The 15,150-nt window shown below is 34.7% G+C and overlaps 1 protein-coding gene across 1 annotated transcript in view; it reads left to right on the top strand.

The window, feature by feature from the left end:
* RhoGEF3 (Rho guanine nucleotide exchange factor 3) overlaps window positions 1-15,150 on the top strand; it is a 941,311-nt gene that overhangs the window by 698,456 nt on the left and 227,705 nt on the right. Inside the window, exon 15 of the mRNA XM_072521630.1 lies at window positions 2,442-2,781. Coding sequence (XP_072377731.1) covers window positions 2,442-2,781 — 340 coding nt within the window. The remainder of the gene's footprint in view (window positions 1-2,441; window positions 2,782-15,150) is intronic.

Consider the following 15,150-nt stretch of genomic DNA (forward strand, 5'->3'; position numbering starts at 1 on the left):
TTAACTTCTACCGACTGACTAATCTTGGTTAAGCTTCGAAAAACTCCAGTTGAAACGTTGAAATTTGGATCAGCCTTTACCAAAATATCTCCAGGTTGTTTGATTAATAGCTTTAGATAAAGTCGTTTACATTCGGTAAGTTTAAAATGCCACTGCCTTGTAGCTTTAATGAAGCTATCAGCCTCGGTCTTCCAGTCGAAAAAGTTAAAATCTTGGTCAGCTAACAAAACAGTGGTGTAATATTTCATTTCATTGTAATATTCTGCAGGATTTGCTACAATTTCAAGTTATTTTATTTCAATCAGCCCAAATATCCTATCGTGGGGATAAATTAATGCCCTCTAACAAGGAATTTTTAAATTCACTTGAGCTCGCTTGCATGACCATCTCAAGAACAATCCTGTTCTTATTTGAATGCCACATCCGTAAACACAAGTCTCACAGTAGTTACCTTTGACATATCTATTTGGCATAAATGGTGCCAGATTGCAGAGGCTATATAATTGGAAGATTTCCCGTATTGGTCTAGGTTCAACAATAACTGAATGAGTTCTGAGGCCCAAATGTAGCCTTTGAGTATCCCTGAAAGACAGTGAGATTATGTAAATAAAGCTACCTGCTGTTATATGCCTGGTGGTCTGGTACTTTTGATAAGGAGTTTGGTAAGGTTTTTCTGAAGGTTGAAGAAGAAAGTGATTACGTTGGTATTTTCTTTCTTCACTAAATTATAGAATACCCTGGCTCGTAGCTTGTGGATTCTTTTTTGACATATTAAATTAGCTTTCTCACCTCCTTCAGATCAATTACTATTTAATAAATAGTAATTGATTATATATTATTAATTAATAATAGTAATTATTAAATAGTAATTAATTTAAAATGCCACAAGAAAATAGCTTCCTTCAGATCGTTTAATTTTTTCTCTAGTGATAAATATGTGGAACACATATCTTACGTGGTGTACTAGAGCCTAAATTGAAATTTTTGTTAAACACCTCCCGGAAAAAGCGTCTCTTGACAGGTTCATTTGACGGATCACTTGAGTAAAAACGGTAGAACTTAGTAATGTTTAAGTTATCACACAATCTCCGTTCGGATTTGCCACGGCAATAATATGACTCAATACATTTTAGCTTCATTATAAAAGCCATAACACTTTGCTTCTTAGTTAAAAATTTTGTTGTCTTTCTGTCTCAACCCCTTCTTTCAATAGGTACATTATTGTGCTTTTTATAATTTTCAATAATTATTGTTCTAACTTTGTCGTGTAATACAAAATATATTCAGAAATGACTTTAGGCAGACTTTTACAACCGTATTATCACTTAAATTAATAAGATATTTGCACGTCGTTGTTTTTGCTGATCTCCTGGATCTCTCTTTTATCAATTCTTGCTGCTTATGTCGTCTTTTTACATCCTGTATTTCAATACTCTTTCAATACTATTTAATATAAATGCATCTTGTGCAATCTTTGTTGAATTGGAGTAGAATCGTTTGTTGACTTCTGCAAGTTCACGTAGTTTAAATTTTCTGCACTCAAAAGCTGTTGATTTGTCCTGACACTGCGGTTGTGTTCGTACTTTTCCGATGTATCTGAAATAGAAAGAAAACTGTTTTCAGATCTCCTGAAAAATTGGTGGGTCAAAAACAAGAGATTTGAAATTCAGATAGAGTTTTAAGACATGCTGTTAGAAATAGTACACTTACCTGAGACGTTTCTTAACATTACATTTCCATTTTTCAGGTTGTCTAATTCTTTTTCGATATTTCGTTGGTGTTACTGGTACAGGTGAAATATCTATTTTTAATTATATTGACTTAAAAGTTCTTAAATTTTGATTAATGTGCTATTAAATGCTAATAATTTGTAAATAACCAAGCAGTGATTAAAGTAATTCGGCCATGATTCTTGTTTACGATATTCAGGTCACGTGAATGAAAGAAAGTCACCTGATTGGCTGTTTTAATACTGAACATTACTAGCAGTCGATAGGTATTAATAAGACGAATCCAGGGGAGTACATATATCAAAACTGGAAAAACGAGCGTTTTGGCGATTTTGTTACTAGGTGACTTAAATAGTTTAATCAAGCTTAAATTTGTTACTGATGCCTGGGATACTGTATGGAAATATTTGAATTGAGTAGGTATCTTTGTATAAAATAATTACTATTTGTTCTATGTGCTCTGTGCCTATTCATTAAGAATAAGGTTTTGTAATAGTGCTTTTGTAATAATACATTTTTACGATCTTTTAATAAAACTATAGGAAAAAAATTGAAAAAGTTTTAAATTTTAAAATAAATTACAAAGTATTCATTTTTGTAATATGTATCGCAACTGAATACACCAGTTTATACGATTAAATAAAATATCCCGTTTGTATTATTTTGAGCGGTAAAATTAAACAAAAGCCTAAGAAAATTTGTTTGTTTCAGCTTCAGGCCGCGAATCGGAGAGCGTCATCCAAAAATTCCGCAAAACGTTTTCGCTGCACTTCCACCACCAGCGAAAATCCAAATCTGCCGGCGAAAAAGAAGACGATCCGGTCGTTTCGCCGCCTCCATCCGTAGCCGATCTGCCGATGTGCGATGCGCCCGAAGAGGAGTCAATGCCCCCTCACGTGCCGCCTCCATCGGCCACGTGTCCGATCGATGCACCGCCGTCTGCTGCGTCCCCCACGCCACCTAGGATTCCCACACTAGAGGACGACGTCGCCGACGGCTCTAGCGGAGAGCAACAAGGCCCAGCCGCCTCCAATACCGAACACAAATACAAGTAAGAAAAACGATTTGTTTTTGGTTTGTTGTTTTTTAGTTTTAGTGTAATTCAGTGAATGATGGGCGGAAAGTTATGCAAGCACCCTTTGCACGGTAAGTATAACCCTTCTTCTTGTTACGTAACTGTTACAATTATATGGCGTGCGATTTGGAAGCCGCAGTTGCAAAAATGGTTTATTGTAAATATATATGACAGTTTAATTATTCATTTTATATACATAATTAGTAAGGTAGCAACAACTAAAACGTGCTTTTAAATTGTTTTGATATCTTTGACATTTGACATTGACAGTTTTGAAATAATTGATGTTTATTTTTATTCGACCTTTGGTTGGGTTCATAGCTAGTGATCGCTCTGAAATGAAAATTATGTTTGGTAATTTTTTGTTACCTTAAGATAAATCCTTAGTATTCGTCAAAAAGGGTTTATTATTTAATTGATTTTTGAATATGCATCTTCATCTTGATATATATTAGCTGCATATTATACCTAACCTCGTTTTGCATTTTCTAGCCAAATATTAGTTAAAGGAAGCTTAAACCGGGAAAGAAGAGCTAAAACATTTAAATTAGCTTATTATTGTCCTTGTTGATGAATATGATTCAAATTGGTTTTCCGTAAATAACATGAAATTGGTTTTTAAAAATACTTATGACAGTTTAATTATTCATTTTATATACATAATTAGTAAGGTAGAAACAACTAAAACGTGCTTTTAAATTGTTTTGATATCTTTGACATTTGACATTGACAGTTTTGAAATAATTGATGTTTATTTTTATTCGACATTTGGTTGGGTTCATAGCTAGTGATCGCTCTGAAATGAAAATTATGTTTGGTAATGTTTTGTTACCTTAAGATAAATCCTTAGTATTCGTCAAAAAGGGTTTATTATTAAATTGATTTTTGAATATGCATCTTCATCTTGATATATATTAGCTGCATATTATATCTAACCTCGTTTTGCATTTTCTAGCCAAATATTAGTTAAAGGAAGCTTAAACCGGGAAAGAAGAGGTAAAACATTTAAATTAGCTGATTATTGTCCTTGTTGATGAATATTATTCAAATTGGTTTTCCGTAAATAACATGAAATTGGTTTTTAAAAATACTTACTTTATATTTAACGTTTCGAATTGCATTTCCTAAATCAGTCTCAAAATATTGAAACAAAATATTTTATCTTATTTGGAAATAAATATTTGTTTTTCTAATAGTTTAATTTTGCCTACCTTACTAATAATAGTAGCAATTAAGACATGTAAATTACATTTTAAAATAGAGGACTTGGTATTACTTTCCACCTTTGTTCTGTGTTTTGCTGTAAGTCTCCTTTAGATATTCCTTCTTTTCCTATTATTGTTCCTAGATATTTAAACTCCTTTCATTCTTTATATATTTAAAAGACAGTCGAGAAACTCTTTATGCGTTCCTTATTACGAGGTATTTCGTATTAATAACGTTGATGGCAAGTCCCCAATTGTATTTTTCAGTCAGTTTTCGAACAAAGACAGTCGAGAAACTCTTTATGCGTCCTTTATTACGAGGTATTTCGTATTAATAACGTTGATGGCAAGTCCCCAATTCAGTCAATTTTCGAACAATATAATCCATATCTTCCTTGTCATTTGCTATAATTTCTTGATCGTCGGGGTAGAAAAATTTATCAGACACTGATTCCTAATGTCTATTTCCATTCCTGGGCAGTTCTTTAATTTGTTATTTTATAATGGGGAAAAGGTTTGATATATCGGTTCTTCTTACTGTGCCTCATTCTTTAAGGACATTGGCCATCATCACGGTCCATTTTACTTTGTCCGCAAGAGTTCTGAAGAGTTCTATTGATGTTTTTTAATTCCACTGCTTTAAATTGTCAACCACAACGTGCGTGATCTCCCCGGTTCTCTTTTCCTTCCACCTTTCTTTGTATAACCAATTATGTGACCAAAGTAGCTCATTTTTCTTTCATTCATGGTGTTGAATATTTCCTTTTCTTTTTCATCTTTCTTAAGGTTTCCGTGTTTGTTACGTGTTGTGTTCATATTTTCCACATTCTTCGATAACACCACATCTCAAAGTTAGTAAGGCCTTTTTAGTTGCATATGCACTTGTCCAGGCTTCAACTGCATATAACAGAACAAAGAATATACAGCATTCCAATACTCTAAGTTTTAATTTCTACTCCAAATTTTCCCTCCAAATACTTCTTCTTCATCTTCTTCTACGGCACTACAGCCCACATTGATCATTGACCTCATTTGTTTTTTGCCTCCACCCTTGCTTGTCTGTGGCTGATCTTCTCCATACACGGACCCCAAAAGGGCTTGTGCGTCTAGCATTCTAGCATTCGGTTTTTTTTTTGGTTGCCTATTCTCTCCGATTCTTATCATATGTCCAGCCCATTGCAATCTTTGTATTCTAATGATGTCTGACAGTGGTGCTTTCTTATAAAGTTGATAAAGCTCGTTGTTGTATCGACTTCTGAAGATTCCGTTTTCCCTCACAGGTCCTAGTATTCTTCTCAATACTTTCCTTTCGAATGTATCGAGTTTGCTTTTGGATGTTTCTTTCAGGACCCATGCTTCATTGCCATAGCATGCTATTGGTCGAATTAAGGTTTTATAGATTCTCATTTTTGTATTTCAGTGGACATTTTTAGACGGAAATATATGGGAGAGGGCAAAATAAGCTCTGTTTGCCTGCGTTATTCTCTTCCGTATTTCTCCATCTTCTGATCCGCTGGCATATATTTCTACTCACAGGTATGTAAACTTTCCAACCGTTTCAATGTCATCTTCATGTATAATGTGTTGTGGGACTATATTTCTTCTCGTCTGTATCAATATTTTTGTTTTGTCTGTGTTAATTTCCAGACCTAGCATTTTTGTTTGTGTTTTTAACTCTGCGTATGTTTCTTGTTGATGTTCTAATCATAATATCAATATCATCGGCATAAGCGGCCAGTTGAACCTTTCGGTTGGTCAATAAGTTTCCTCGTCCAGATTCTTCTTCTTATTCAGGTGCCATCTCCGCTACGGAGGTTGGCAATCATCATAGCTACTTTAATTTTTGAGGCAGTAGCTCTAAATAGTCGTTATGAGTCGCAGGATGCCATACTTCTCGCCCTGCATTACATGTCCGAGATACTGTAGCTTTATTTCTTTAATTGTAAGTTCAACTTCCTCCTCTTTACCTATTCTTCTCAGTACTTCATTGTTCGTAACTCTATCTACCCAGGAAACCCTCAAAATTTTTCTATAGGTCCACATTTCAAAGGCGTTAAGTCGTCTCATTATGTCTAGATTTAACGTCCATGATTCCACTCCATAGTATAGTACATTGTATACGTAACATTTTGTTAGGCGTACTTTAAGAGCTAATCTTGAATCTTTGCCACATATGACCTTTTTCATTTTCATAAAATTAGAACGTGCTTTTTCGATTCTGACTTTGATTTCTGCAGTGTAGTCATTATTTTCTGTTATAAGTGTTCCTAGGTAAGTGTACTTTATTATTCTTTCGATCTGCTGGCCCTCTACTATCAAGATTTCGTTAGTATTATGGTTGTTTTTACAAATTTTCATAAACTTCATCTTTCCAGGTCTTGTAAACTATCGGCTATTATTACTGTATCATCTGCATATCTGATGTTGTTAACCAAGACTCCATTTACTCTTATGCCGACTGTTTCATCTTCCAGAGTTTCTTGAATTACCTCTTCAGAATAACCGTTAAATAATAGAGGTGATGGTATGCAGCCTTGCCTGACTCTTCTCTTTATTTCCATTTCTTCAGATGTCTCTTTTTCAATTCGTACTATTGCTCGCTGATTGTAATAAAGGTTTGTTATTAGCCTTAAATTTCTTTCATCTAGGTTTTTATTTTTTAGAATTTCCATGAGTCGGTCATGTTTTACTTTATCAAACGCTTTATTGTAGTCTACAAAACAGACGTAAAGAGGACTGTTAACATCCAAACATCTCTGCGTCATCCCGTTGAAGGAGAATAGTGCCTCTCTGGTACCCATACCATTGCGGAACCCATATTGTGTGTCACTAATATCCAGCTTCAGTTTAGAGTGAATTCTGGCGTGGATAATTTTCAACAGAATTTTCAAGGTATGTGACATTAAGCTTATGGTTCGATAGTCACTGCACTCTTTGGCATTCACTTTCTTTGGCAAACACACAAATGCTGATGTCAACATTTCTCTAGGGATGATGTCCAGGTTTTTCTCGTTGACCAACTTTAATAGCTCTCTTGGCAATTCATCTGGACCAGCAGATTTAGTGGTTTTCATTGAGTTTAATGCCTGATTAGCCTCTGATTTGGTTTGGTTTGGTTTGGTCTACAAACACGTTGTAAACATCAATTTCCTGTTCCCATGATTTACTCAAGATCTGTTTGACTGTAAATATTTGATCCAGTGTCGATCTTCCCCGTCGGAAGCGCGTCTGATACTCTCCAATAATATTTTCTGCTAGTGGTTGGAGCCGCTGGTTTATAATCTACGCGAGGACTATTGCATAATACTAGTCTCATCTTATTGAAAGCGTTTGTGGCTATCTTAAGCCGTCGTTTTATTTAAAGGCTACGGTCCGATGCTTCATTTAACTCACATTCCAGGTAATTGTATCGGGTACTTTCTTTTTTCAAAGTTTTTCCTTTAACGTACATTCTTTCGCCTTCAATCTTGTCCTTACTGACAATCATGATTTTAGGTTTTTGTGTTCATAGCCATTCTATACCTCTCGCAGAGCGGACGTGTATGAACTCATCACTTTATAGCCCCCCATAAAATTATTAGACCCTCCGAGATATAGTAAACTGATCACCGCCATCCTTTGGAGATAGGTAAACTCATCACCACAGATAGGTAAACTCATCACCAACCTTTTTGCCCCAAGGCGCTGGTTGTTAATTCGAAAGATTGCCTTTTATCTATGACTTTTCTCTTTTGTGTGGTAATTTTGTGTGGTAATAAATACAGAAATTATTTTAAGCAAATTGCTTTAAAATAGATATTAATATCGGGTTTCTTACTGTGTGGCCTATTAGACGTATCTGCCAATCTAAACGGTTTTGAGATCTGAAAATTCAGTTGCATATGTTTTCGATAGTGAACTTTATAATGAATTTATATTTATTTAAAACAGTTAGAAAAATGGGAATGAAAAGATTCGCATGGATTTGTAGTGAAATGTATATGGCTAGACTGGGATGCCCAAACAGTTAGAGGGGAAAAAGACTCATTACTTACGTAATTCTCTATCATATAATCGGCCATTTTCATAAATGAAGGCAACTTAGAGATATACGCATGAAATCGTTAACAAAATAATCGCCGACTTGTTCTGGGTCCAAAAATGGCAAGCCAAATAAGTGGTGCAGCCACTTGCCGTTGGAATTTTCTCTCTTGTGAGTGGTTTTCAAACCAACGTTTTGGATTTTGCGAAACTAACTTTGAGTCAAGTGAAATAAACACCCAATACGCTTCGCAGATGGCCGAACGGCAATTACCCCCTTGTAAATTGAAATTTCGACACCAACTTCTTCGGAGCAACGAATTAATTGAGTAAGACCTTGACGTAGGTTTCTATGCGTTTGTCGGGAAGAACACAGAATATAAGAGACACGTAATGCCCATTTAATAAGATATAAATGGTAAATAATTGCAGGAAAAATTTTGGAGCATATTGAAATGTACCATCCATGTAATACTCTGCTTTCGCCAAGTAACGTAAATTTTCAAGAATGCCAAAAATAATAATATTTTGTTGCGAATCGTTAACATTTATCGCGGTCCGTATTTAGATTTATCTGTCGGATTGCTTGACGCGCTTCCCCATTGTCTTCGGTACAGGTGGCATAAAAGGCAAACGATCGTTTCTCATATTCCTCCGAATACAAGAGATGTCCGTTGTTGTCAGGTGTTCTTTGAAAGAAGAAGTTGCAATCTTTTGGTGAATGATTTTTGATCGCCTCTCCAATCAGTCCGCTTGAGCTTTCATCTTGTAGGAGTGGCGGATGACTTGGCGGTTTAGTTTTCGAAGGTCGCTTAAGTGATTGTGTTCGAAGTCGCAGTGCAGAGTATTTTCTGCAACTAAAATAATTATAGAAATATAAAGACATACTGGTCATTTTCAGACAACTGGACCTTATTCCATAAAATAAAGTCTTCTTTAGTTTTAAAATTTTAATAAGTTCTTTGCATATTTTTACGTTTCATGTGAAACATTACTTTATTGAATTATAAAAAATGATCTATTTGTGGTTAAGTCAAGAAAATATTTGGATCTTCAGCTGGCATTGCAAAACTTATTCTAAGAGTACAATTGCAATTCTACACAGAAATTAGTTATTTATACTAAATGATTTTCCAATTCTGACATTTTGAATTTTTATCATAAATATCTAGCAAGAGAAATGTAGAGTATTTCTAACAAACTTTAAAGAATAATATTGACATACATTTGTGTTTAGATTTAAACTCTACCACCGTTCACGAAACAGGGAAATTGTGTTAATTAAGAAAAATAGCGAAGTTCTCTAGAATTAAGTGGTCTATCACCAAAAATTGTTTTCGGGTATACTAGAAGATGTTGTATGTGGTATGATTTAGGTTGTTTTTAATAGACCACCATTTTGATTATTATACCGATTTGCACTTATTACTATTACCGTACTTTTCTCAAATGGATAATGCAAAAGTAAAATACATGTTTTATATACGTACTTTGGTTTGTAGCTAACAGTTTTGTAAATAATAATTTTCTTATTCTTATTTCAATTAAAATCTAGAAAATTTAACCAATAGTCAGACTTAATTAATTAAATGGTGTCTGAGGTAAAACTGTCATAATAAAAAAAAACCAAAAATCTTTTGCGTCACATCCATAGATGAAAAGTCAACGTAACATCTGGCATCTTTTTGAGATATTCAATGTTTTAGAATGATCTACCTAAAATCTAAAACTGTGATAATGTGACCTTAATGTGAATTTAATCAGAAATCTAAAAATGTAATATCAGAAAGGGTAATCTGCTTAAAGCAACAAAATAATAATACGCCTTGTCTACAAGAAACATCTTGTACAGTTGACTTAAAGAACTTAATTAAGCTGATTTTTTTCTGTTTGGTCAGAATGATCCCTCACCAGTGCGAAACAATTAAAAAAACGGTATAAAATCTACTCACCAGTTGTATGCCATTTAGCCTTACATTCTTTCTTTGAACAAGTCCACAAAAGGCAATTTGATTTTAGAGTCTTTAGAAATTCTTCCTCTTCTTCTTCTTCTTCTTCTTCTTCTTCGCGCGACTAGGATTACTCCTGTTTGTCTGCCTCTTATTCTGTTTCAGTCGTTGTTGACTGTACATTATCTTTCCACCTTTTTGGCGGCCTTCCAACGGGTCTTCTGCTATACGGCTTGTTGTTTTTACAGATGTTCGCTAATCTATCTGGTCCCATTCGGTTTACATGTTCGTTCCAGTGTTTTTTTCTTGTTTTTATCCACCTGTTAATATTTTGAATTTTGCATTGTTCGCGTATACTTCTGTTGGTTTGTCTGTCTCTTAATGATATGCCCGCTATAGATCTTAATACTTTCATTTCGATATTGTTGATTTGTTGTTTCGTCTTTCTTGTATCGGTCCTTGTGTCCGCTGCATATGTTAGGATTGGTCTTACTGTTGTCTTGTATACTTTCATTTTGCTTTCCATGGTCAGATATTTGTTTCTCCATCTTTAGCAATTGAAATTTGAAATTATTGAAAACTGTTATTTTTCGTCCGCATTGGCTCAAAACGTAATCAAAGAGCAGTTCACTATCCATGTTAAAGGAACAAGAGCAAATAAAGAGAAATTTTTTTTTCGCATAGTTTTAGGTAGCTATCAATAGAATTTTGTGGAATTCCTAAATAAAAACCAAAGAATTGAATTTGCATTTAATCCATCTATTTTAGATTTCTTCTGTAAAATTACCAAATCTTAGCGGTTTGCAAGGGGTTTATGTGTTTAGTGATGAGTTTACCATTCTCTTGGGGTCTATTTTAAAATCCCTACTTTTATGGCGGTGATGAGTTTGTACTATGTACGAGGGTATTTATGCTAATTGGTGATGAGTTTACGTGTACCCCGCAGAGGAATTCTAAGTGTTTTGGAGGCTGCTTTTATTTTCTTTAGTTTGAATTTCATGCCTGCTGTAATAAAATTGTGATAACTTGCTCTATCTGCCCCGTAATAAGCTTTAGTGGATACTAATTGTCAATTGTAAAATGCCACCATTTACAGTCGAAGAAGTAATATGCCATCAAAAGCACCAAAGATGGTAAAGCAGTAGGCCCTGATAATTTTCACTCAGAATTCTTAAAACTTATGGACTATGATGGCGTAAAATGGTTGACAAATATATTTAACAGTATATATGATACGGGCGTGGTTCCCCAAGAGTGGTTAGTGTCAACTTTTATAAATCTTCCAAAAAAAACCAATGCGAGAAAGTGCGAAGACTATAGAATTATAAGCCTTATGAGCCATTTACTTAAAACATTTCTAAAGGTCATTCACAAAAGAATATATACAAAATGTGAGGAACAACTAACAAGAACACAATTCGGATTTCGTGATGCTCTGGGAACACGGGAGGCCCTTTTTGCTGTACAGGTGCTATTTCAGAGATGCAGGGATGTGAATTGTGACATATACGTATGCTTTATAGATTACCAGAAGGCATTTGACGGAGTAAAACATGAAAAATTAATGACTCTAATGCAAGAAATTGGAATTGACAACAAAAATCTTAGAATTATCAGAAACATTTACTACAATCAAACGGCCAAAATCAAAATAGAAGACCAGTTAACTGATAAAATTGCAATAAAACGTGGAGTACGACAGGGCTGTATTTTGTCTCCATTGTTGTTCAATATTTATTCTGAATGGGTATTTAAGGAAGCTTTAGACGGTTGTGCGAAAGGAATACTAATAAACGGTGAATGGTTGAATAACATTAGATATGCAGATGACACTATAGTTTTTGCCGATAATCTGAATGACTTACAGATAGTAACAAATCGCATAAAAGAAGTCAGCAACAGATACGGACTAGCTCTTAACATAAAGAAAACCAAATTTATGACAATTAGTAAAAAACCAATACTAAACGCTCAACTTACAATCAACCAACAGAATATCGAAAGAGTCGAGCAATATACATATCTAGGCACCAATTTAAATAGCCAATGGGATCACTCAACAGAAATTAAACAGCCAATAATAAAAGCAAAAGCAGCATTCGTTAGAATGAGAACCATCTTCAACAGTCGAGACATATCATTAAAAACAAAATGCCGTCTATTGAACTGCTACATATTCACAGTTCTGCTCTACGGAATGGAAGCATGGACACTGACTGTTGCATCTATGAATCGACTCGAAGCTTTCGAAATGTGGTGTTATAGGCGAATCTTACGTATATCCTGGGTTGACAGAGTTACTAATGTGGAGGTCCTGCGTAGAATGGGGAAAGAATGTGAAATTCTTATGACCGTCAAAACTAAAAAGTTGGAATATCTAGGACATGTAATGAGAAATCAAGAACGTTACGGCCTTCTCCAGCTGATTCTCCAAGGGAAAGTAAATGGTAAGAGAGAACCGGGAAGAAGACGCATTTCCTAGCTTCAAAATTTACGAAAGTGGTATAACACGACTACCACTGAACTGTTCCGCGCTGCAATAAACAAAGTAAAGATAGTCGTGATGATCGCCAACATCCGGAACGGATAGGCACTTTAAGAAGAAGGATACTATAACTTTACGGAGTCTTTGGTTTATAATAAAATTATCAATCTGGTTCCTTGATATGTTCCCACCGTCAACTGTAGGGGCTTTCCAGGCACATATTTTTCGTACTGGTAGTTTGTACCGTGTGTTCTTAATAATAAATTCGTTGTCCTTTGGCAAAATTGGACTAGTCTCTTTCATCTTCCATTACTTTTTCCCGATCGCCATTCGCTTACTACTTCTTCGTTGTCTCTTCCTTTCCTTATGTTGGTATTGTTATATAATAACAATAACCTCCTCTTTTTTAGTTTCTTCAAGTATTTTATTTAATTCATTATAAAAGCTGTCTATTTCTTCATCTGTGATATCATGTCGGTGAATATGCTGTAATGATGTTTATATTGGACGGCATAGCGTTTATTGTCAGTAATGCAATTATGTCTGTTATCGGTATAATCCCTTTGACTGATCTTTTGATTTCTTGTTTGATGACAGTAATTACTCCATTACGATTTTGTGGGATGTTACGTCCAGAGTAATAAAACACGTAGTTGTCCATTGCACTTATACCGCTGTTAGGCCTTCGAACTTCACTGCATGCAAGGATGTCTATCTTTGCGTTTCTTGTGCCAAGTTATGAGCTTTTTTCTTGTTAATATAGACTCCGTACATTCCATTTGCCTATTCCTTTGTTTATTTCGAGTTGAATTGCAGGTCCTATAGGTCATATAAATCTTTAATGCCGATTTTCTCGCCTCTGGGACGATATTCTCCCCAAATAAATGATGGAAAGGTGGCATTTTGTTAAGATTCAAAAAACATTTTAATTTTATCTGACTTTATTCAAACAAGAATCTCACGTTATTTGTGTGGATAGACGTCTGATTAAGCTCATAAAATCTGTAGCTACTGGCGCTAGAAATATCACCGAGAAAATTCAAATTAGCAGGTGACGAAATCTGGCAAATGCTTCTCGTCAACTAACTTCCACGTTGTTAAGCCATATAGTCTGTTTATGTACAAACTTTATTTAATTAGGCATAGTGTCTGGTGCATGCACACCGAAGAACAGCCCAAAGGAGCCAAATTGACGACGTTGTATAACGGAAAGTGTTGTAATGGAGCTTAAAAATGGGTAATTAGTGGAGCGATATAACTTGCTGGGAGAAATTACCTATATAATAATTATATTTTAATAACAGGAAGATTAAGTAGTTAATATTTATTTTATTTATTATTCATAATACGTAATTTGCTACTTGTCCGCTTGATTCCTTTTTACACTATTCCTTCATTATTTAACCCTTTTTACTAAATTTTTGGGCATGCTTCATTAAAATTTCTCTCCAGAAATCACCAAAATGGGTAAAAATTATAAGTATAGAAGAAACAGGTGGTGATATTTGGTAACTGGAAACCAAATACCCCTATAAGTAATGAATCCAGTCCAGGCATCACTTCCATGGAAGTTATTACAAACTCCCTTAGAAAAATTTATAACCATAAAGCTTACTAGGTATGAAATCACATTTTTTTGTTCAGAAGTCACACCAGAAACTGCTAAGTCAACTAAATTTTCTTGTTTTTTTATTTCTGTGTTTATAAGTTTAGATGTGTTCCCTCTTCTGTCACGAAAGTTTGGTCCATTATTTCCAAGTGGCGTTCTTTAGTAGATATTAAGTTTATTCAGTTTACTCTTTGATCTCATTTTGGCTATTTGTATTCTAGAGTTATCTCTTTAGCTCTTTTCCCATCTTTCACATAAAGAGTAGGTATGACCATTGTTTTATTATTATATTATTTCGTATCTTGTTTTTCAATTGAGTCGCATATATACTGACATCTGTCAATTTTGTGATCAATATATCTCTTTGTCTCTCTTCCTCGAAACTTGTAACACCCACACTCATCCAGCCTTGAACATCCATAGCTAAACATAGAGCTTCTTTCCTTGTTTGCAACCCCATCTCTCATCCTTGTGAACCCTGATATCTCGTAACGCGAGATTGGGTAACTCCATAAATGCTAACGGAAAATTCGTAACAAAAACATATCGTAACATGAACATTAACCACAAGTTACTATTTTGTTTATTTTTTTTAACGTGGAAACCAATTTGTGTAATTACCTATCATTATAATAAGCTTTGTGATTGAACATAATTGATAACAGGAATGTCTTCAAACGTGTCAGTCTTTGAACATAAATTGAGAAACATTAGTGATCTTCTAGTTTGGCCTTTTTTTATAGCCCTTCTCTCCATTCGGATTGTAGAATATAGGCCTCTCGTAATTCTCGCCATTCATCTCTGTTGTTTGTAAGACGTTTCCAAATTGGTCCTGCAGTTCTTTTAATATCGTTGCTCCAGCGCATTTGCAGTCTTCCTCGTGATCTTTTGGCTTCATATGGCCGCCAATTCCCGATTTCTTTATTCCATCGGCCATCCTTAAGATGTTCGTTATGTCCAGCCGCCCATTTTCATTTCAGTTTAGCTGCCTGTTCGACAACATCTTTTACTTTTGTTCTATTACGAATTCTTCATTGGTTTTATGGTCTTTGAGTGAGATACTCAGCATCTGTCGTT

This window comes from Diabrotica undecimpunctata, chromosome 2 (genome assembly GCF_040954645.1).
Source record: "Diabrotica undecimpunctata isolate CICGRU chromosome 2, icDiaUnde3, whole genome shotgun sequence".
Classification (NCBI taxonomy): Eukaryota; Metazoa; Arthropoda; class Insecta; order Coleoptera; family Chrysomelidae; genus Diabrotica; species Diabrotica undecimpunctata.